The sequence below is a fragment of the Pristiophorus japonicus genome, chromosome 12, assembly GCF_044704955.1.
Source record: "Pristiophorus japonicus isolate sPriJap1 chromosome 12, sPriJap1.hap1, whole genome shotgun sequence".
Classification (NCBI taxonomy): Eukaryota; Metazoa; Chordata; class Chondrichthyes; family Pristiophoridae; genus Pristiophorus; species Pristiophorus japonicus.
The window spans coordinates 133,379,395-133,404,117 of NC_091988.1; the positions used below are offsets into that span (position 1 = coordinate 133,379,395).

Genomic DNA, 24,723 nt, shown 5'->3' on the forward strand with positions numbered 1-24,723 from the left:
TATCAAGAAAAGCAGTGGTCCTCATACCAACCCCTGGGAAACACTACTGTATACTTTCCTCCAGTCCAAAAAACAACCGTTTACCACTACTCTCTGTTTCCTGCCACTTAGCCAATTTCGTATCCATGCTGCCACTGTCCCTTTTATTCCATGGGCTTCAACTTTGCTGGCAAGCCTATTACGTGGCACTTTATCAAATGCTTTTTGAAAGTCCATGTACATTCACTTACATAGTATTTATAGCACAGAAACAGGCCATTCAGCCCAACAGAACCATGCCGTGTTCATGCTCTACACGAGCCTACTCCCATCTTCTCCATCTAACCCCACCAACATATCCTCCAATCCTTTTATCCCTCCTGCACTTATCTAGTTTTCCCTTAAATGCTTTTGTTCTATTCGCCTCAACTAATCTTTGTGGTATCCTGTAGCAAGTTCCATATTCTAACCACTTTCCAGGTGAAGAAGTTTCTCCTGAATTCACAGTACTCCAAGTGTGGTCTAACCCAGGTTCTATACAAGTTTAACATAACTTATCTGCTTTTCATAAATCTAGGCTGACACACCAGTGCAATGCTGAGGGAGTGCTGCATTGTTGGAGGTGCCGTTTTTCAGATGAGACGTTAAACCGAGGTCCCATCTGCCCTCTCAGGTGGACGTAAAAGATCCCATGGCACTATTTTGAAGATGAGCAGGGGAGTTATCCCCGGTGTCCTGGCCAATATTTATCCTTCAATCAACATAACAAAAACAGATTATCTGGTCATTATCAAATTGCTGCTTGTGGGAGCTTGCTGTGTACAAATTGGTTGCTGCGTTTCCTACATTACAACAGTGACTTTTCTCCAAAAGTACTTCATTTGCTGTAAAGTGCTTTGAGCCGTCCTGAGAGGCACTATATAAATGCAAATTTTTCTTTCTTTTTAATTCTATCCCTCTAAAAATAAACCCAATTCTTTGTTTATTTTTTAAGGCCCTATCAACCTGCGTTGCTACTTTTAGTGATTTGTGTATCTGTATCCCCAGATCCCGCTGCTCCTCTACCCCATTAATTTCAAGGAGTATGTGGCCTTTTTATTCTTCCTACCAAAATGTACCACCTCACCCCCCACCCACTTCCCCAATTTGGTGTCATTCGCAAATTTCTCTGGTGATTCTCCATCTCAGATTGTGTTGAAATGCGGGAGATAACAGAAAAAGTTCACGTCACCATAAATTTTTTATTGCTGGACAAAGGTAAAGTGTTCCAGTTTTGCACCCCTCATTCAGTTCATGATTCTGAGAGGCGGGCTACATCTCCCAGAGTGCACTGGGGTTGGACTCTTCATAAAAGTAGCGAGTGAAGGAGGCGCTTTGCTAGTGTGAGCCGGCAGCTGCAGAGCGCAGTCTTATAGACAGTTCGTGAGCTTTAGCCTGACGGCAAGCCCCCACCGCAGCATTTACACCCTCTGCCAATAAACCGAGCTTTGCAACTGTCCGCAAACACACCGATCCCTGCAGCATATGCAAAGAGATCAGCACCTGCATCGTTCTGCAAATTGATCCTGCAGCATCTGTTCACAAAAAAAACAGCCACAATGAGGGAAATTCTGCACATCCAGGCTGGACAATGCGGAAACCAGATCGGAGCCAAGGTAAGAACCCCATCATCAGCATTATTGAAGTCATTTATATAAACGCACAGTGCAAATCATTTCTGTCAATCGAAAGATACTCGGAGGCTATAAAATGCTACTTAACTGCATCCCTGTAAGAAAATTAAACCACACCCTTCTCAATGTTTGCACCCGCAAATGCTTGATTCTAGCTGACACAGTCTGAAACTAGCAGTGAGACCACATCGTAATGTTGTATTTTCCGGCTGTTATAAATGATTTATATTTTTTAAATGAATTAAACACGCGGTATTAGTATTAGTCTGGGGAAAATTCCGAGGTATTGTTAGCCCTAAGTAACTGGGCTGAATATGAAAGCAGCTGGACATGCGCGCAGGCTGATGACAGCCCTGCACCCTCCCTCCCTATTCCTTTGTCTGGATGCCAGAATTCGACAGAATAGGGATCGGGGTGGAATGTCGAACTAAATCGATCCGAACCCCCAAGAAGCAAACCTCCGCTCAATTTGAAGTAAACGCGGGTCTTGTTTTTTTTTTAAATCAGGTTGCCCCAGATTGCTCGAGTCATCTAAAGCTTTGTGTCCTCCACTTAAGCAGCAGGCTCTCCGAGGAAGGCTTGGTGCAGGGAGCAGATATGGGTGCAAACACTGTCTGTGTATCTCCCCACTGTGCAAGTTGTTTCCGCACTCATGAAATTTGCAGGATTGTGGCGTAAAGTAATGGCCCTTGTTTGGACAGCGCGGTTGTTTGAGCCTCTTCTATCTTCGAGGGAGCGGGTTGTGTTGTGTGGGGTTCAGTATCACTGCTGTCTCCGGGTTAGATTTATTCCCGTGTTAAGTCTGCGTGTATGAGTGATCCAAGGAATCTCCCTCGGCATTCCCCAGCAACACCCCGAGAGATGAAAACTCACACGGTCCCAGTTGCAAAAGAAAGACACAGCGCATTCCCCCAGGAATAAGACTGGGAGCTGGTACAAATGGGGAGGGGGGGGGGGGGGGGTGCAAACTGTTCCGAACGATTGAAGACGTGAATGGTTTAGATCGAGTTTGCTGATGCGCAGAGTACGTATGGGGGATTGGGTGAGCTGGCGATAAATCCATTCTGATCGTCTCATTTCTGGTGCAGGGTTATAATGCGAGCCCTATGTGTGACCTTGATGCAGTTTCCCCTATTGCGCCGATGTACACTGAACCCACCTGCAGAGGGTGTGGTTTATAACAAAACCCCTCGCCCCCGGCCTCAATGACCTGCGCCCTTCATACACGCTGGCTGGAATTGTTCCAGACTGCATCATACGTTCGTGCATTTCATAGAATTGTGTGTGAGCAACGATTGATTCATTCTGTCCCCTGGACTTTCCTAATGGGGATTTGTCAACTTAAAGACTGTGGATTCTACCAAGATTAAAAATCCCACTTTCTGAATGAACTTCTGCTTGTGATCTGTATTGATAGTTTTGGGAGGTGATCAGCGATGAACATGGAATTGATCCTTCTGGAAGCGCCCGTGGTGATAGTGACATACAGCTGGAGAGGATCAACGTCTACTACAATGAAGCAGCTGGTAAGAATTCACTGTAACCAGAGGATTTGGTGTTGGCTATGCATCTGGATGGGCTACTGTCTGTTGCACAACCTAGGAATCTTCAGTGCATCTTCACCATGCATTTCCTCATGCTAGTTGCCTCATGTGCAACATTTCCACATACGCAAACACACCAGTCCCAATATCATACTACACTTGACATCAGATACAAGCCATTCCTGGGCTTTTAAATGATCTTATCACAGGATTAGTGGTCTTTTCTCATTGCTGCCTGCATGGCCCCAATGTCTGGGGTGGTGGCCAGGCTATCAAACACATTTTCCTCATTGTGTCTTTGCCTGTACTGAACAATCATCTTTAAGAGAAACCAATCAATTAATGATTCCCACCTACACTTTCCTGACTTTAAACAGGATGTACATTGATACCAAATTGAAATCCTTTCAGGAATTATATTACTCAGGTGTGCACTCACACATCTTTTCCTAACCCATATTCGGGTTCCTGAAATTCACTCATAGTCACTGAGGAAAATAATTTAGAAAAAACATTACCATTTACTCTCATTTATGAGCCCTTGAGAAACTTTACAATACAATACGATTATTACCACCAACAAAGTTCCCAAATCGATCCAAGTTATCAAATTATTTTTGTTCATTCCACTTAGTCTCTTATTGGACCTTTTTATTTCAAAATATTTTAAAATTATTCCAATTTCAGAGATCAACTCAAGATTGAGTCTGCAAGATGAGGGATGTTAGTTACCTTTACCACAACAGTTTCTCTGCCCCCCCCCCCAAAAAAAAAACCCACATCTTTCTTAACACACAGTTTGGATGGAAACCACAGAGTGGACCTTTTCAAAAAATAAAATTTAAATTATACCCTTTTAATTTTAAATAAATTTCCCTTCTCGAGTGCTTTAACAGCAACTTGTATCAATTTATTCAATCAATTTCAATTTCACAAACAAATTATGCCTAGGCTTGGTGGCTTTACAAAGGAGACAAAAGTAGTTGCAATTATGTCTTCTCGAGCATATTCCCCCTCAAGCAATGTGTCTTGGTAGACAATAAGTTAAATCCAAGTATTGGAAAGGCAAAATGTTACCCATTTTTTGTCACCACACTGACATTTAAGATCCATTAATGCCTGCAGATAAAAACGCAAACTATGCAAAGAACCACTCTTGGTAATCTTGCACCATCAACATACACATATGGTCCTCTGCTTAAAAGAAAAAAACAGAAAATCCGTTGTGGCTTTTTTTGCAAGCCCAATGGGTTAATTCATCAATTCTTGATTCCCTTCTGTCACTGGGGAAATTAAGAAACTTGAAATTTAAAAATGCCCCTAATGTTTCCATGTTTACAGCATTGCAAAGATTGTTGCTGAGTGAGAGTCAATCGGATACTAGAAAGCAAAAAACAAACCAACAGCTGCTTGTGAAAAGAGTTAACTTCTCTTTTTTTTGAATTTGAAAAGACAAATCCATACATCATCAATGTATGTCGGCGTGTGCCACATTGCTTCTCGCAGCTTTCAAGTAAATTATTTTTTTTTTAAATCACCAATTCAAAAAAAAATCTCACTTTTGCAAAGTCTTTGTGCCTATTAAAACGTACAACAATCCTGATCAATTCAATTCAGCAGGTAAAAACATCAGTCATAATTAGCAACACCACTATAAACATTCTGTGAAACAATTCTGTAGTACATTCCAACTACAGGATGTCTTCATATAATTATCATACTGCTGATAGCAGTAGCATTCCCCCTTTTTTTACTCTGGTCACACTTTCCAGTACCACTAAGATAAATAAACAATCAGAATCACTCAAATCATGAAATCCTTGACATTGGCCAGAAATTAAGTTACCCTCAATAACTCCAATCTAATTCAGACCAATATCTTAAACTAAACACAATACAGTTTGAAGATGAGGGAGGAGCCACAGCCAGTGACAAAGAAACATTCACACTGAAAACACAAAAACTTCTGTTGAACAGTAGAAAAGAGACATGATCTTCCCTTTTCTCCTTTATTCCATCATAGACTCATTTATTCTTTCTCCCTAAACTAATTTTCAATTTCTGATGTTTTGTATTGAATTCCATTCTGTACTGATTCAGAATCTTAAATTCACAGTCTTTGTCCTCCTGTACAATTCTTACACTTTTTTCTGGTATATGGGAGGGGTGTAACATAGAGTAAAGAGTGAAGAGAATGCTAAAGATTCAGCCAGAGTCCCAGTCCATTTCTCAGTTCACCCTTCAGAACTGCTATAATTGCGCCTCTCAATATTTTTAACATGTCAAGTCCCATTCCACCTCCCTTTAGACCATGCTTACAGCTCCCACATTTTAGTGTTTCACTGAACATCTAGCTCATCAGTTCTGAGACAGCCCATTCCTACAGAAACTTTTAAGTGCTTCTGTGCAAGCTTCTCCCATTGCTTTCACCTCTGCTTCTGCATCAATTTCTCAGTAGTTGCTCCACACGAGTCTGGGATGACGGGGTACTGTCCTTGGGGAGGGGGGAGCCCATCATTCCAGGACTACCTCGACCTTCATTCATCCAGTGGCCAAAGAGTGGAGTGCCCACACGGTCAACAAGTGTCTCCAATCTGTGGGGAGAAGGGAGTCATTCCTTTTGGATCCACGGCTTAACTGGACCAGCCACGTTAGCCATTGACACCGTAACCGGCTCATTCCCTGATTGAGTTTCCCATAGCGCAACGTTATGCATGACGGGAATGGCTTCTGGGATACCAGTGACACCCTGACTGGTCACACTGTAGATGGTGGAACAGAAGTATCTGTAAATGTAAATGTAAACGTGGACCCTGTGTCAATTGAAGATATTTCCCGCTGCCCTTCTACACATGCCTTGATAAGGGGGTGGCCACCCCTATCTTGAAGTAAGGGTCCTAAGAAAGTGACATGTGAGGTTACGGGGTGGCTTCCCTATTGTAATTCCATCTCACTTGCAGAATCTCGCCCCGATATCAACTAGGTCGAGGTCTCATTTCCGACTGTGACCCTTGCTTCCTTTTCCCGATTCTTCAACTTTTCTTTGAACCTCTACTTCTTTAACCAATCTATCTCTGTCTATCAACTAACGTATCTGGACCCAGGCACTGCATGGTCCCCCTCCCTTTATGCGCCCCTTCCTGGATTTATCCACTCCGGCCCTTCTGCCTTCCATTGCTGTAACACCTGTCTCACTTCCATGACTGGGAACCCTGCAGCTCTCTGATACAGAAGTTCCACCCTCGCCATCCATTTATCAAAACTCTCGTCCCTGTCCCGGGCATCCACTTCCAGCAATAATGAGGGGGTAGAAGAGCCAAAATGATTTCTCAATGGGCATCATCCCCATAATAACTGATTTCAATCCAATTTGTTCCCAAGTTTTTCACACTGAAATATATGTTCCCCTGCCTCCCTGGGTCCTTTCCCTGGTAATAATGCAAAACGCTTTTATCAACTGTGGCCCTCAATGAGCACCAAAGATCAACAATTAGTCTACAAACCTGGGGTTTCAAAACCTATCACCTTTCCCATATGATTTTCTAAAGCACAGAGAATCATATTAACCCTCTGTTTCTCCAATAAGTCCCCTGATTGCTGCCATCCCAGAATTTTACACTTCTATTGGGAAAACTCTTATGTCCTGTAACTGTACCCTGCTTCACTCATACCAGGAATCCTCAAAACCACTAAAGGTAGTATTTCCTTCACAATCTCCATAGGGAGTGGAAGATTCATAATCATGCTCTCGCCTTGTCCGCCCGAACATGCTCCCCCCACTCTCCACAATACCGGAAGGTTGGATGAAATGTCTTGGAGTGACAAGCGTCTGAGGAGCCGAAGAGGCATCTAACTGCTCCTCCTCCGTACCTAACGTCATCACCCGAACCACGCGGTTTTGGGGCTCCAAAGTTGGAGAAGGTAAACTGGGTGAGGAAGGAAACGGTGACCATTCTCCCTGTCCCATAATCCCCTTTTCAACTCTTGGATCTGGGGAATCCTCTGAACACCACCAGTCTTCATCAATATCAGTCTCTGCTGGGCAAGCTAATACTGCCACCTGCTGTCCTCCCATGCCCTTCACAGGACGTGGGGTGTAAGGGGCGTTTTTAACTACTATGTCTGTCCGGGTCTCTGCCAACTTTGCTTGATGCAGCTTAGATATTCCTTTCCCTAGTTTTGATTCCTGCTCTGTTCATCCGCAAGATGCTGAACCAGCGTCAGAACAGTCATGGCTGCTCCGAGTGCCTGGAATCGCCAGTGTTCTACCTCTGCTGGTAACTGCTCTGTAAGTTCTGTTCGCTGCTCTAAGTTCTGAGACTTCTCTATCTCTGGCCTTGGGCTCTTCTAACATCTGAAACCTCACCATTAGACACTGTAACACCAACACCCTTCTCTTTTTAATCACTTTTTAACCCTAACACCATAATCTTTTTTAGCCCGACACTAAGGGCTGCATGACTCTCTAGCTTCCAGTCATTGTTTCATGCCCTATCCTATAGGGCCCACTTTAGACTTAATCCATTTATTAAGAAATAACCAGACCTCATCCGGAATATTTCCTGATCCTCCTATTGCTAACTGGAGATCCCTTTAGGTCACAACAACTAAGAGAATGCTCACCCCTCAAATTGATGTGTGGGAAGCAACACCAACTTTAATGACATTGGAAATAAAACACATTTGACCAACTTCAGCTTATGAAAATACTAAAATTTCACGTTGGACCAACTCAGACTTAACAAAATTTGAATAAATCTCATCTAAACATCTACGACTTAACAATTTGAAAAGATCATGTCGGGGTCACCGAGATGTTGGACTGCCTTCTTTTTCCTTTTCGTGTTGTCACTTTAACCACCAGATTACACACACATTCAGTTGTAGCAATGCAGGATCAGTCTTTATTGAAACATCATACTTCACAAATATAGTATAGAGCTGCTTCACGCTATCCAAAAAACAGTATGAGCTGTTGAGACATCATACGCCGTGATTCCAGTATGATCTGTTATACAGTGATTCACTCATATTTCTTACACCAATTTTACCTTTGATCACTACATTTGATGCACACCACCAATAAATCACACTACATCAAAGATACAAACAAATGCCAACAGAATAATATCATGATGTAAACAAACATGCACTTAACTCTTCTAATTATTTTATCGCCATAACCAGAAGTGACCTGATTGCCCTCAAACTCTTCCCATTCCCATAAAAACAAGTGTCCAAGCTGACACATTCCAGACAATTTCAGATATGGCTGAGTGACTCTTGCACACTCTACTATCCTACTTTTCTGTGAAGATATCCTTGCTTTAAGGACTTGTTACACAATGCATCTTATGCTCAGCAGTAAATCATTTTAACTCTCATGCCCTGATCCCACAGACTGCCCAGAAAGAACATCGAGGTATTCTGGTAGTGTCAACCCTCGTTTCCACACACTGCACCCTGGAAAAGAATGGGGGTTAAATATACCAGAATATAACATTTTTTTTCAGAATGGACAGGGAAAATTGGAAAGAGTAATAGAAGTACTCAAAAAGAAAAGCAGCTGGGGTTGTTCTCCTTAGAGCAGAGAAGGTTGAGAGGAGATTTGATAGAGATGCTCAAAATCATGAGGGTCTAGACAGAGTAGATCGAGAGAAATTGTTCTCATTGGTAGAAGGGTTGAGAACCAGACACAGATTTAAGGCGACATGAGGGAAAACTTTTTTATGTAGCGAGTGGTTAGGATCTGGAATTCACCCCCACTGAAGGGGTGGTGGAGTTGGATTCAATTGTGGCTTTCAAAAGGAAATTGGATAAGTACCTGAAGGAAAATAATTTGCATCGCTAAGGGGAAAGGGCAGGGGAGTGGGACTAGCTGAAGTGCTCATGCAGAGAGCTGGCACTGGCTCAACAGGCCAAAAGACCTCCTTCTGTGCTGTAGCCATTCTATGATAAAAGGCACCATCATGGCTGTTGAAGCAAGGGTTTTGAATGAGTCATCAGCAGGTGGATTCACTGGGTAGAGTTGAGGAACAGGAAAGGATGCAAATCACTGATGGGAGTATTTGAGACCTGCTGACTGAAATAGAGGATTGTACGTGATCAGATCAGAGAGGCCTTTTGGCCTGTTGAGCCAGTGCCAGCTCTCTGCATGAGCACTTCAGCTAGTCCCACTCCCCTGCCCTTTCCCCTTAGTGATGCAAATTATTTTCCTTCAGGTACTTCTCCAATTTCCTTTTGAAAGCCACAATTGAATCCAACTCCACCACCCCTTCAGGGGGGTGAATTCCAGATCCTAACCACTCGCAACATAAAAAAGGAAAATCTGGTCATGGGAGATTTAACCTATGTATCTGAGGGGTAATAGCAGCATGAGTAGGAAAGGGAACCAGTTATGAATGCATTCCAGGTTGTTTCCTAAGGCAGCAACAAATGAGCAGAAGATACTTGATTTAGTTATGAACTTATGGTAGGATAAAAAATGGTGTCGAGAATGAGGACTGGGAGGATTATAGAAAGTAACAAAATGGAAATCAGAAAATAATAGTCATCAGTTCCCAGAATTGTTTGTGACTAAAGGTGGTAATAGTGTAGTTGGGTATATAACATAGGCCGCAGGATTTGTCCTTTAATAACTTGACTGGTGAAATTGCCACCTTGCCACAGGGCATTGTAGCCACTAATAGCCCATCTGTTTCCTGAACACATAATCTGTTCAAAAATGCTCACTTGATGAGATCTGACAACATACCTGCTGACCAGTGTACCAGTGAGATAAACATCTTGTACAATAAAGTCACAATGCTTAACTCCAGATGGAGTAGAATTGACATTATTTTTATCTGTACTCACTAGTTTGTTTTAACTGTTTAAATCAGGCCGATTTCATGTCTTTTTTAAAAAACAGACATACAAGTCTGAGTAGTTTTAATACTGCACTTACCTTACAGCCAGTGGTGGCCATGCTGATGTCGCAGCCAGAAAAATAAGCTGCATATCACAGCTTTCAAAGCACAAGAGTATGCACTAGTCCAGTCTGTTGCTACTGTGCTGAAAAATCCATCCCACAACGTAAATGGCAGCAATAGGAACCAAACAGTCGCAGAATCTCTACTGGAAGCAGTTCTATAATATGAACAACATTGAATAGTTAAATGTTAAAAGCCAGAATAAATGTTGATGTCAAGCTTTTCCCCTCCTAATCTCTGTATATTTATTACTTCACCCTCTTCCACATAAGAATCCAGTAAGTTTATATCACAGAAGGAAGCCATTCAGCCCATTGTGTCTCTGCTGGCTCTTTGCTGGATCAATCCCAAACAAATCCCACGAACCTGTTTTCTCCCCATAGCCCTGTATCTTTCTCTGCTTCAACTGTTTCTGTACTCTTTTTCCTTAAAAGGTGTAGTGGTCTCTTCCTGTGTGGATTTAACTTTGTCTGAAACTTCATGACTGCAATGACTTTAATATAATGTTGCTGTTGTATTGTCTCTTTTCCAGGTGACAAGTACGTTCCCCGTGCGATTCTGGTCGACTTGGAACCTGGTACTATGGACTCCGTCAGATCTGGGCCATTTGGACAGATATTTAGACCAGATAACTTTGTATTTGGTAGGGGTACAATAGTAATACTCTTTTAATTGCATAAACAGCTGGTTTAAGATAGTTGAGTGGGCTCTAGAGATGAAGCAGTTCCATCCAAGTGGATCAAAGATGGTCCCATGCTTTCTTTTGGTAAAATGCCATTCCCCTCATAACTGGATAAACAGACAGCTTATCTTTATTTTTGTGTACTCCTCTTTACCCATCATTAGGAGGTGAACGAGTAGTACAAGGTGACTGGCCCTCCAGCACACCCCGTCATACACTCATCCTGTAATTATTCTCGTTTACATTGTCTTGATGGTATAGTAGGTAGAGGTACAGTCTGGTGTGGTATTGAGCCATACAGATCACAAGATCCTTGGTTTGAGACGAATTTAGGGAGCTAGGAGCTAAATTAAAAAGTAGGACCTCAAAAGTAGTAATCTCAGGATTGCTACCAGTGCCACGCGCTAGTCAGAGTAGGAATCGCAGGATAGCTCAGATGAATAAGTGGCTTGAGGAGTGGTGCAGAAGGGAGCGATTCAAATTCCTGGGGCATTGGAACTGGTTCTGGAGGAGGTGGAACCAGTACAAACCGGACTGTTTACACCTGGGCAGGACTGGAACCAATGTCCAAGGGGGAGCATTTGCTAGTGCTGTTGGGGAGGAGTTAAACTAATATGGCAGGGGGATGGGAACCTATGCAGGGAGGCAGAGGGAAATAAAAGGGAGACCGAGGCAAAAGATAGAAAGGAGAATAGTAAAAGTGGAGGGCAGAGAATCCCAAGGCAAAAAAGAAAAAAGGTCACATTACAGCAAAATTTTAAAGGGACAAGGTGTGTTAAAAAGACAAACCTGAAGGCTCTGTGTCTTAATGCAAGGAGTATCCGTAATAAGGTGGATGAATTAACTATGCAAATAAATGTTAACAGATACGATGTGATTGGGATTACAGAGACATGGCTCCAGGATGATCAGGCTGGGAACTCAACATCCAAGGGTATTCAACATTCAGGAAGGATAGAATAAAAGGAAAAGGAGGTGGGGTAGCATTGCTGGTTAAAGAGGAGATTAATGCAATAGTTAGGAAGGACATTAGCTTGGATGATGTGGAATCTATATGGGTAGAGCTGCAGAACACTAAAGGGCAAAAAATGTTAGTGGGAGTTGTGTACAGACCTCCAAACAGTAGTAGTGATGTTGGGGAGGGCATCAAACAGGAAATTAGGGGTGCATGCAATAAAGGTGCAGCAGTTATCATGAGTGACTTTAATACGCATATAGATTGCGCTAACCAAACTGGAAGCAATACGGTGGGGGAGGATTTCCTGGAGTGCATAAGGGATGGTTTTCGAGACCAATATATCGAGGAACCAACTAGGGGGGAGGCCATCTTAGACTGGGTGTTGTATAATGAGAGAGGATTAAGTAGCAATCTCGTTGTGCGAGGCCCCTTGGGGAAGAGTGACCATAATATGGTGGAATTCTACATTAGGATGGAGACTAAAACAGTCAATTCAGAGACCATGGTCCAGAACTTAAAGAAGGATAACTTTGAAGGTATGAGGCGTGAGGAGTACACAAACAACCTTCCGGATATAAAAGGGGTCAGAGGGTCTAGTAAGGAGGGAAATCTTTATTAGTCAGGAAATTGTGTTGGGGAAATTGATGGGATTGAAGGCCGATAAATCCCCAGGGCCTGATGGACTGCATCCCAGAGTACTTAAGGAGGTGGCCTTGGAAATAGCGGATGCATTGACAGTCATTTTCCAACATTCCATTGACTCTGGATCAGTTCCTATCGAGTGGAGGGTAGCCAATGTAACCCCACTTTTTTTAAAAAAGGAGGGAGAGAGAAAACGGGGAATTATAGACCAGTCAGCCTGACCTCAGTAGTGGGTAAAATGATGGAATCAATTATTAAGGATGTCATAGCAGCGCATTTGGAAAGAGGTGAAAGGGAAATCATGCTTGACAAATCTTCTGGAATTTTTTGAGGATGTTTCCAGTAGAGTGGACAAGGGAGAACCAGTTGATGTGGTATATTTGGACTTTCAGAAGGCTTTCGACAAGGTCCCACACAAGAGATTAATGTGCAAAGTTAAAGCACATGGGATTGGGGATAGTGTGCTGACGTGGATTGAGAACTGGTTGTCAGACAGGAAGAAAAGAGTAGGAGTAAATGTGTACTTTTCAGAATGGCAGGCAGTGACTAGTGGGGTACCGCAAGGTTCTGTGCTGGGGCCCCAGCTGTTTATACTGTACAATAATGATTTAGACGAGGGGATTAAATATAGTATCTCCAAATTTGCAGATGACACTAAGTTGGGTGGCAGTGTGAGCTGCGAGGAGGATGCTATGAGGATGCAAAGTGACTTGGATAGGTTAGGTGAGTGGGCAAATGCATGGCAGATGAAGTATAATGTGGATAAATGTGAGGTTATCCACTTTGGTGGTAAAAACAGAGAGACAGACTATTATCTGAATGGTGACAGATTAGGAAAAGGGGAGGTGCAACGAGACCTGGGTGTCATGGTACATCAGTCATTGAAGGTTGGCATGCAGGTACAGCAGGTGGTTAAGAAAGCAAATGGCATGTTGGCCTTCATAGCGAGGGGATTTGAGTACAGGGGCAGGGAGGTGTTGCTACATGGCCTTGGTGAGGCCACACCTGGAGTATTGTGTACAGTTTTGGTCTCCTAACTTGAGGAAGGACATTCTTGCTATTGAGGGAGTGCAGCGAAGGTTCACCAGACTGATTCCCGGGATGGTGGGACTGACCTATCAAGAAAGACTGGATCAACTGGGCTTGTATCCACTGTAGTTCAGAAGAATGAGTGGGGACCTCATAGAAACGTTTAAAATTCTGACGGGTTACATAGAAACATAGAAAATAGGTGCAGGAGTAGGCCATTCGGCCCTTCTAGCCTGCACCGCCATTCAATGAGTTCATGGCTGAACATTCAACTTCAGTACCCCATTCCTGCTTTCTCGCCATACCCCTTGATCCTCCTAGCAGTAAGGACCTCATCTAACTCCTTTTTGAATATATTTAGTGAATTGGCCTCAACAACTTTCTGTGGTAGAGAATTCCACAGGTTCACCACTCTCTGGGTGAAGAAGTTCCTCCGCATCTCGGTCCTAAATGGCTTACCCCTTATCCTTAGACTGTGACCCCTGGTTCTGGACTTCCCCAACATTGGGAACATTCTTCCTGCATCTAACCTGTCTAACCCCGTCAGAATTTTATATGTTTCTATGAGGTCCCCTCTCATTCTTCTGAACTCCAGTGAATACAAGCCCAGTTGATCCAGTCTTTCTTGATAGGTCAGTCCCGCCATCCCGGGAATCAGTCTGGTGAACCTTCGCTGCACTCCCTCAATAGCAAGAATGTCCTTCCTCAGGTTAGGAGACCAAAACTGTACACAATACTCCAGGTGTGGCCTCACCAATGCCCTGTACAACTGTAGCAACACCTCCCTGCCCCTGTACTCAAATCCCCTTGCTATGAAGGCCAACATGCCATTTGCTTTCTTAACCGCCTGCTGCACCTGCATGCCAACCTTCAATGACTGATGTACCATGACACCCAGGTCTCTTTGCACCTCCCCTTTTCCTAATCTGTCACCATTCAGATAATAGTCTGTCTCTCTGTTTTTACCACCAAAGTGGATAACCTCACATTTATCCACATTATACTTCATCTGCCATGCATTTGCCCACTCACCTAACCTATCCAAGTCGCTCTGCAGCCTCACAGCATCCTCCTCGCAGCTCACACTGCCACCCAACTTAGTGTCATCCGCAAATTTGGAGATACTACATTTAATCCCCTCATCTAAATCATTAATGTACAGTGTAAACAGCTGGGGCCCCAGCACAGAACCTTGCGGTACCCCACTAGTCACTGCCTGCCATTCTGAAAAGTACCCATTTACTCCTACTCTTTGCTTCCTGTCTGACAACCAGTTCTCAATCCATGTCAGTACACTACCCCCAATCCCATGTGCTCTAACTTTGCACATCAATCTCTTGTGTGGGACCTTGTCGAACGCCTTCTGAAAGTCCAAATACACCACATCAACTGGTTCTCCCTTATCCACTCTACTGGAAACATCCTCAAAAAATTCCAGAAGATTTGTCAAGCATGATTTCCCTTTCACAAATTCATGCTGACTTGGACCTATCATGTCACCTCTTTCCAAATGCGCTGCTATGACATCCTTAATAATTAATTCCATCATTTTACCCACTACCGATGTCAGGCTGACCGGTCTATAATTCCCTGTTTTCTCTCTCCCTCCTTTTTTAAAAAGTGGGGTTACATTGGCTACCCTCCACTCCATAGGAACTGATCCAGAGTCAATGGAATGTTGGAAAATGACTGTCAACGCATCCACTATTTCCAAGGCCACCTCCTTAAGTACTCTGGGATGCAGTCCATCAGGCCCTGGGGATTTATCGGCCTTCAATCCCATCAATTTCCCCAACACAATTTCCCGGCTAATAAGGATTTCCCTCAGTTCCTCCTCCTTACTAGACCCCCCGACCCCTTTTATAACCGGAAGGTTGTTCGTGTCCTCCTTCGTGAATACCGAACCAAAGTACTTGTTCAATTGGTCCGCCATTTCTTTGTTCCCCGTTATGACTTCCCCTGATTCTGACTGCAGGGGACCTACGTTTGTCTTTACTAACCTTTTTCTCTTTACATATCTATAGAAACTTTTGCAATCCGTCTTAATGTTCCCTGCAAGCTTCTTCTCATACTCCATTTTCCCTGCCCTAATCAAACCCTTTGTCCTCCTCTGCTGAGTTCTAAATTTCTCCCAGTCCTCAGGTTCGCTGCTATTTCTGGCCAATTTGTATGCCACTTCCTTGGCTTTAATACTATCCCTGATTTCCCTTGATAGCCACGGTTGAGCCACCTTCCCTTTTTTATTTCTATGCCAGACAGGAATGTACAATTGTTGTAGTTCATCCATGCGGTCTCTAAATGTCTGCCATTGCCCATCCACAGTCAACCCCTTAAGTATCATTCGCCAATCCATCTCAGCCAATTCACGCCTCATACCTTCAAAGTTAGCCTTCTTTAAGTTCTGGACCATGGTCTCTGAATTAACTGTTTCATTCTCCATCCCAATGCAGAATTCCACCATATTATGGTCACTCTTCCCCAAGGGGCCTCGCACAACGAGATTGCTAATTAATCCTTTCTCATTACATAACACCCAGTCTAAGATGGCCTCCCCCCTAGTTGGTTCCTCGACATATTGGTCTAAAAAACCATCCCTTATGCACTCCAGAAAATCCTCCTCCACCGTATTGCTTCCAGTTTGGTTAGCCCAATCTATGTGCATATTAAAGTCACCCATTATAACTGCTGCACCTTTATTGCACGCACCCCTAATTTCCTGTTTGATGCCCTCCCCAACATCACTACTACTGTTTGGAGGTCTGTACACAACTCCCACTAACGTTTTTTGCCCTTTGGTGTTCTGCAGCTCTACCCATATAGATTCCACATCATCCAAGCTAATGTCCTTCCTAACTATTGCCTTAATCTCCTCCTTAACCAGCAATGCTACCCCACCTCCTTTTCCTTTTATTCTATCCTTCCTGAATGTTGAATACCCCTGGATGTTGTGTTCCCAGCCCTGCTCATCCTGGAGCCACGTCTCCGTAATCCCAATCACATCATATTTGTTAACATCTATTTGCACAGTTAATTCATCCACCTTATTGCGGATACTCCTTGCATTAAGACACAAAGCCTTTAGGCTTGTTTTTTTAACACCCTCTGTCCTTTTAGAATTTTGCTGTACAATGGCCCTTTTTGTTCTTTGCCTTGGGTTTCTCTGCCCTCCACTTTTCCTCATCTCCTTTCTGTCTTTTGTTTTTGCCTCCTTTTTGTTTCCCTCTATCTCCCTGCATTGGTTGCCATCCCCCTGCCATATTAGTTTAACTCCTCCCCAACAGCTCTAGCAAACACTCCCCCGAGGACATTGGTTCCGATTCTGCCCAGGTGCAGACCGTCCGGATTGTACTGGTCCCACCTCCCCCAGAACCGGTTCCAATGCCCCAGGAATTTGAATCCCTCCCTGCTGCACCATTGCTCAAGCCACGTATTCATCTGAGCTATCCTGCGATTCCTACTCTGACTAGCACGTGGCACTGGTAGCAATCCCGAGATTACTACTTTGAGGTCCTACTTTTTAATTTAGCTCCTAGCTCCTTAAATTCATTTCGTAGGGTTCAGACAGGTTGGATGCAGGAGGAATGTTCCCAATGTTGGGGAAGTCCAGAACCAGGGGTCACAGTCTAAGGATAAGGTGTAAGCCATTTAGGACCGAGATGAGGAGAAACTTCTTCACCCAGACAGTGGTGAACCTGTGGAATTCTCTACCACAAAGTTGTTGAGGCCAATTCACTAAATATATTCAAGAGGGAGTTGGATGAAGTCCTTACTACTAGGGGGATCAAGTGGTATGGCGAGAAAGCAGGAAGGGGGTACTGAAGTTGCATGTTCAGCCATGAACTCATTGAATGGCGGTGCAGGCTAGAAGGGCCGAATGGCCTACTCCTGCACCTATTTTCTATGTTTCTATGTTTCTATAAATTGGCTAGGATAGATTGGCGAATGATACTTAAGAGGTTGACAGTGGATGGGCAATGGCACACATATAGAGATCACATGGATGAACTACAACAATTGTACATCCCTGTCTAGCATAAACATAAAAAAGGGAAGGTGGCTCAACTGTGGCTATCAAGGGAAATAAGGGATAGTATTAAAGCTAAGGAAGTGGCATACAAATTGGCCAGAAATAGCAGCGAACCCAGGGACTGGAAGAAATTTAGAACTCCGCAGAGGAGGACAAAGGGTTTGATTAGGACAGGGGAAAATAGAGTACGAGAGGAAGCTTACAGGGAACATTAAAACGGACTGCAAAAGCTTCTATAGATATATAAAGAGAAAAAGATTACTGAAGACAAACGTAGGTCCCCTGCAGTCAGAATCAGGGGAAGTCATAACGGGGAACAAAGAAATGGCAGACCAATTGAACAAGTACTTTGGTTCGGTATTCACTAAGGAGGACACCAACAACCTTCCGGATATAAAAGGGGTCAGAGGGTCTAGTGAGAAGAAGGAACTGAGGGAAATCCTTATTAGTCAGGAAATTGTGTTTGGGAAATTGATGGGATTGAAAGCCGATAAATCCCCAGGGCCTGATGGACTGCATCCCAGAGTACTTAAGGAGGTGGCCTTGGAAATAGCGGATGCATTGACAGTCATTTTCCAACATTCCATAGATTCTGGATCAGTTCCTATGGAGTGGAGGGTAGCCAATGTAACCCCACTTTTTTAAAAAAAAAAGAGGGAGGGAGAGAGAAAACACGGAATTCTAGACCGGTCAGCCTGACATTGATAGTGGGTAAAATGATGGAATCAATTATTAAGGATGTCATAGCAGCGCATTTGGAAAGAGGTGACATGATAGGTCCAAGTCAGCATGGATTTGTGAAAGGGAAATCATGCTTGACAAATTTTCTGGAATTTTTTGAGGATGTTTCCAGTAGTGGACAAGGGAGAACCAGTTGATGTGGTGTATTTGGACTTTCAGAAGGCTTTCGACAAAGTCCCACACAAGAGATTAATGTGCAAAGTTAAAGCACATAGGATTGGGGGTAGTGTGCTGACGTGGATTGAGAACTGGTTGTCAGACAGGAAGCAAAGAGTAGGAGTAAATGGGTCCTTTTCAGAATGGCAGGCAGTGACTAGTGGGGTACCGCAAGGTTCTGTGCTGGGGCCCCAGCTGTTTACATTGTACATTAATGATTTAGACGAGGGGATTAAATGTAGTATCTCCAAATTTGCGGATGACACTAAGTTAGGTGGCAGTGTGAGCTGCGAGGAGGATGCTATGAGGCTGCAGAGTGACTTGGATCGGTTCGGTGAGTGGGCAAATGCATGGCAGATGAAGTATAATGTGGATAAATGTGAGGTTATCCACTTCGGTGGTAAAAACAGAGAGACAGACTATTATCTGACAGATTAGGAAAAGGGGAGGTGCAACGAGACCTGGGTGTCATGGTACATCAGTCATTGAAGGTTGGCATGCAGGTACAGCAGGCGGTTAAGAAAGCAAATGGCATGTTGGCCTTCATAGCGAGGGGATTTGAGTATAGGAGCAGGGAGGTGTTACTACAGTTGTACAGGGCCTTGGTGAGGCCACACCTGGAGTATTGTGTACAGTTTTGGTCTCCTAACTTGAGGAAGGACATTCTTGCTATTGAGGGAGTGCAGCGAAGATTCACCAGACTGATTCCCGGGATGGTGGGACTGACCTATCAAGAAAGACTGGATCAACTGGGCTTGTATTCACTGGAGTTCAGAAGAATGAGAGGGGATCTCATAGAAACGTTTAAAATTCTGACGGGTTTAGACAGGTTAGATGCAGGAAGAATGTTCCCAATTTTGGGGAAGTCCAGAACCAGGGGTCACAGTCTAAGGATAAGGGGTAAGCCATTTAGGACCGAGATGAGGAGAAACTTCTTCACCCAGAGAGTGGTGAACCTGTGGAATTCTCTACCACAAGTTTGTTGAAGCCAATTCACTAAATATATTCAAAAAGGAGTTAGATGTAGTCCATACTACTAGAGGGATCAAGGGGTATGTCGAGAAAGCAGGAATGGGTTACTGAAGTTGCATGTTCAACCATGAACTCATTGAATGGCGGTGCAGGCTCGAAGGGCTGAATGGCCTACTCCTGCACCTATGTTTCTATGTTTCTATGGTCTGTGCTGAGTCAGCTGATCTCAGTTACAACAGCAGTTGGGGTTCTTTAATTAACTTCTGTGCTCCTTTGGTGGAGAGGGGAAAATAAATCAGTTCGGGTTGTTTTCCAGTGAGCCCTGCTGGAAAGCGTGCAGCTGGGAGACATTTAGTGAGGATCAGGTCAGGCTCTGCTGTGAAGCTGCCGGTTGAATAGCCTGCTAACACTTTCTAATCTTGCACTGGAAGAATGGCTACATGGGCGAGCAATCAGAGGGAAGCTGGCAGCTATGGAAACATACCTCCGCTAGGGTCAGTGCCTTTGGGAGAGGAGGAAGGAAGAAAATAAGGGAACATAAATTCTTACTTGGTATTGTGTGTTTAACAATCCTGGTCTTTTGAGCTGCTTCAGCTCTTTGCACTGATATAATGCAGAGACCCAATTTGTTACAGCACTATAACCTTGTATGCTGCACTTGCAAAGAGTCAATGGGGCTTAATGTACAAATGATCTTTTGTCTAAAGGACGTTTGCAGAGCAGTGATCGCATTCAAACTGAAACATTATTCAGCAACTGACATTAGTATTCTGCCCAATGAAATCCTATTTCTAATCCATGAATCACTTTGGTTTTGTTACCCATTTTCAGCATTTTCTAATCAATATGCTTTGCACAAACACTTTCACATCAGGATGTTGAATGCAACTTGCTCAGATTTCATTGTGTGTGTTGCGATCTTCATTTTCCCTTGTGTAGAGTAGACCTCCGATTTATATCCTTTGTACCAGCCTTAAAATGACTCTCCCAGAAGCCTTAATGGGTGACTGGTCCTGCACAGAGCTGTACAGGTCAGGAGGGTCCGGGCTCCATTGCTGATAGATACTGAGTGAGCTGATCTGAACTGTGGCCAGTAAAGTTTGCCAGGGCTTTCGTCAGCTGAGATCTATCCAGTGGTTTAACTGGAATGTTGGGTAAGCAGAGTGTCTGGCTGGGCTGTGATACCTCTTCCTAAGGTTGAATAGCCTGCCCCACTTGCTGTTTGGACTTACTCAAATGACCATCCTTCATATGCATCATCATAGGCAGTCCCTCGGGGTCAAGGATGACTTGCTTCCACACTAAGTGAGTACTTAGGTGACTGATGAACTCCATTTAAACGGTGGAAGATGCCCGTGTGTGAATTCTTTTAACATGGGGTGACTGTTGCACACCAGCCACCATGGTCATTTGAGTAAGGTAACAGAAGGCACCATTGGCTCCTGTGGAATTGTACTGCAGCCTGCAGGGGAGAAGGAGAAAAAAATTCAGGTTTTCAAATAGAATTAATAACATTTTCAATACAGTAATACAAGTAATGATTGTGCAAATTAGTTTTGGAGCACAAATTGGGCTTTAAAAGTTTTGAATGACATTGTGAATGCCTGTGCTTTTCTATGTCATGAGTTTTTTTTCTTCCAGGTCAAAGTGGTGCTGGAAACAATTGGGCCAAGGGTCACTACACCGAGGGAGCTGAACTGGTTGATGCAGTGCTTGATGTGGTGAGGAAGGAGTCTGAGAGCTGTGACTGTTTACAGGGATTCCAGCTCACTCACTCTCTAGGGGGTGGCACCGGCTCTGGGATGGGCACCCTTCTCATCAGCAAGATCCGGGAGGAATATCCTGACCGCATCATGAACACGTTCAGTGTCATGCCCTCGCCTAAAGTTTCGGACACTGTGGTGGAGCCGTACAACGCTACCCTGTCCGTCCATCAGCTGGTGGAGAACACAGACGAGACGTACTGCATTGACAATGAAGCCCTTTATGACATCTGCTTTCGCACCATGAAGCTAACCACCCCCACGTACGGTGATCTCAATCACTTGGTCTCTGCCACCATGAGTGGAGTTACCACCTGCCTCCGCTTCCCTGGACAACTCAATGCTGACCTTCGCAAGCTGGCGGTGAACATGGTGCCCTTCCCTCGGCTGCACTTCTTCATGCCGGGTTTTGCCCCACTTACCAGCCGTGGCAGCCAGAATTACAGAGCACTGACTGTGCCGGAGCTGACTCAGCAAATGTTCGATGCCAAAAACATGATGGCAGCCTGTGACCCACGACATGGACGCTACTTGACCGTTGCTGCCATATTCCGAGGCCGAATGTCCATGAAGGAAGTGGACGAGCAGATGCTCAATGTCCAGAATAAGAACAGCAGCTACTTTGTGGAATGGATTCCCAACAATGTTAAGACGGCTGTCTGTGACATCCCGCCCCGCGGCCTCAAGATGTCCTCCACCTTCATCGGCAACAGCACCGCCATTCAGGAGTTGTTCAAGCGCATCTCCGATCAGTTCACCGCCATGTTCCGCAGGAAGGCCTTCTTGCACTGGTACACCGGTGAGGGGATGGATGAGATGGAGTTCACTGAGGCTGAGAGCAACATGAATGACCTGGTATCTGAGTACCAGCAGTACCAGGATGCCACTGCAGATGAACAGGAGGAGTTCGAAGAGGAAGAGGGAGAGAATGATGAAGCATAAACATGAAGGGATCAAGGAGTGGCAACAGCAAGTTGCAGAGAAAGTCGTATTTCTGAATCGAACTATTGAATTCTGCGTAATTTGCCACCCTTTTAATCAAGAAGATGCTGTGATGCTAACAGCACTATGAAAATGGGATTCCTGTTGAAGGTTTGTGTGTGTGATTTAACATGGTCTGTAATTTTAAAGTAGCAGTGCCCCCAAAATACTAAATTATTAAATCAAACATTTTCAAAAGGTCCTTTTATGAACTGGCCTGAAAAGCACATACATTGTGTAGCTGCTGAAACTATCTTAGAATAGCTTGTTTGTTTTTTAAAAATTTGTAATAGATTTTAGAACATTATATACATATGTTTAAATAAACAAAGGTTCCCCTGTCAGTTCTGGTGCTGACAGTGCAGCCTTTCAAACTTCAGCTATTGCCTTTGTCAGTAAAACAACCTCCCGAAGTGGGAAAAAAGTTGGCAACTGGAAAAAAAGTCAGGGTATGATTTGCCCTCCATTTGTTATGAAGAAACATTATAATCCCCTTTTTTAAAAAAAAACCTCTTGCAGACTTTTATTTGATACAGTTGATTTTTTTTTTCTCTTCAGCTGAGATAAGGTAAGAATACTACTTAAAACTGTATTTAAAAACAGATCTGGGGCGCTACAGCTTTAGATGTAGTCGGGAATTGGTTTTATAAAGAAACAATTTAATGGTTGTAACTTTCCCTAGAAGTGTAGTACAAAGCACTGTTGAGTAGTGAGTATTGGGGTCTGCTGGTATTGTGGTGATTGAGATGCAGACGGACCCATGCAGGGTGGGTTCCACTCCTATGAACTGCCAAGGAGCCCTCAGCAGGTTCACACAGCTCTTTCCGGATCTGCGACCCTTCTCTGTATTGCAAGCCAACCTATCTTTGTCTTTCTGAGATGACCTGTACTGTAGAAATCAAACCACTCTAATAAATCAGTACAAACTCTTTCTTTCCTGTTTTTATTTCCTCCTTTAACTGACTACAGGTGTACACTTGTCACCTCTTTCCAAGTCTGAGACTGAATGGGAGCAGAATAGGGGAGAGGCAAGAGGTGGGATCACGACTTAAACTGTGATGTCTTGCTGCTGAAAAGAACATGGATTTATATAGCATCTTATGATGTATCCCAGAAACAAAATCAAAGTCCTTCACATTTAATAAATTACTTTTGAAGTGCAATTATGTCTCAAAATCTAGTGTCCATTTTGTACACAGCAAAATACCATGAATAACGATGAGTTGAATAACCGGTTTATCTGTTTTTGGACATGGGTTAGAATCTTGCAGCACAAGGAGGTAATTTGTCTCGTCATGCGCATGCCGACTCTTTGAAAGAGTTATCCAAATTAGTCCCAAATCCTAGCTTTTTTCCCCATAACTCTGCAAATTAGTCCTCTTCATGTACATGACCAATTGCCTTTTGAAAGGTGCTATGAAATCTGATTCCACCACCTTTTCACGCAGTGATTTCCAGATCTTAACCACCATCTGTGGAGAAAAAAATCTAATTTTCCCTTTTATTTTACATCTATGATCTCTGGTTATCGACCCACTTTTCAGAGGAAACAGTTTCTCCCTATTTGCTGCTCATTTTGAGCACCTCGATTAAGTTTCCCCTTAACCTTCTCTGTTCTATGGAGAACAATCCAAGCTTCACAACATAACTGAAGTCTTTTACCCCTGGTATCATCCTGGTAAACCTCCTCTGTACCCCCTCCAATGCCTTGAAATCCTGCCTAAAGTGTAGTGCCTAGAATTGTACACAATACCCCAGTTGAGGCCTAACCAGAGATTTGTAAAGGTTTAGCATGACTTCCTTATTTTTGTATTCAGTGTCGCTATTTACAAAGCCAAGTATCCCATTTGCTTTCTTAAAGCCCTTATCAACTTGCCCTGCGACCTTTAAAGATGTGTGAATGTGCATCCCTAGGGCCCTCTGCTCTTGAACCCCCCCCCCTCTCAAAATACCATTTAGATTTACACTGCTTCTCCATGTTGTTTCTCCCAAAAGTGCATCACTTCACACTTATCTGCATTAAATTGCAGGGTTGAGGAAAGAATGATGCCCAAGACACCAGGAGAACTTCCTATCCTGCTTCAAATAGTACCAAGGGATCTTCATATCCACCAGAACCAACAGTTGGGGGCCTTGCTATACCATTTTGACAATGTCGGCACCTCCAACAATGCAGCACTCCCTCAGCACTGCACTGGAGCATCAGTCTAGATAGATTATTCTTCTCAAGTTGCAGAATAGAACTTGAACCCATAAAAATACTTGAAAATCTTTAATAACCAATGCCTATACAGGCACAGAAATAGTAGATGAACAAAATTCTAATCTTAAAATAAAAGTCTCATTTTAATTTTTTTTAGAAATTTCTAAAGAACCTAGTCAAAGAGTGGACAGGTGACAGCTTGAATTGTAATCTATTGCAGGTGTAATTTTTTGCCTAAATTTTCAGATGCGGCTCAAGTGGAGGGCAGAGAAACCCAAGGCAAAGAACAAAAAGGGCCACTGTACAGCAAAATTCTAAAAGGACAAAGGGTGTTAAAAAAACAAGCCTGAAGGCTTTGTGTCTTAATGCAAGGAGTATCCGCAATAAGGTGGATGAATTAAC

At 43.6% G+C, this 24,723-nt stretch overlaps 1 protein-coding gene across 3 annotated transcripts; it reads left to right on the forward strand.

Annotated features, from left to right (window-relative positions):
- Nucleotides 1-1,373: 1,373 nt before the first annotated feature.
- On the forward strand, nt 1,374-23,159 carry LOC139277468 (tubulin beta-2B chain-like). Of its 3 annotated transcripts, XR_011596087.1 has the most exons (5): nt 1,374-1,634; nt 3,070-3,178; nt 10,700-10,810; nt 21,016-22,229; nt 23,088-23,159. XR_011596087.1 is itself a non-coding variant. In XM_070895957.1 (4 exons), exons 1-4 carry the CDS (start codon nt 1,578-1,580, stop codon nt 22,077-22,079), a joined length of 1,341 nt encoding a protein of 446 aa, XP_070752058.1. In that variant the 5' UTR covers nt 1,374-1,577; the 3' UTR covers nt 22,080-23,031. The 3 variants fall into 3 exon arrangements, 2 of the variants coding, with proteins under 2 accessions (XP_070752058.1, XP_070752059.1); XM_070895957.1 differs by lacking the exon at nt 23,088-23,159 and having other exon boundaries at nt 21,016-23,031; XM_070895958.1 differs by lacking the exons at nt 1,374-1,634; nt 23,088-23,159 and adding an exon at nt 2,074-2,126 and having other exon boundaries at nt 21,016-23,031.
- The last annotated feature ends 1,564 nt before the right edge of the window (nt 23,160-24,723 follow it).

Coding starts and splice junctions, on each gene's coding strand:
- LOC139277468 (XM_070895957.1), top strand. CDS start 1,578: ATGAGGGAAATTCTGCACATCCAGGCTGGACAATGCGGAAACCAGATC. Junction 1,635..3,069: donor GAAACCAGATCGGAGCCAAG/GTAAGAACCCCA, acceptor CTGTATTGATAG/TTTTGGGAGGTGATCAGCGA. Junction 10,811..21,015: donor ACCAGATAACTTTGTATTTG/GTAGGGGTACAA, acceptor TTTTTCTTCCAG/GTCAAAGTGGTGCTGGAAAC.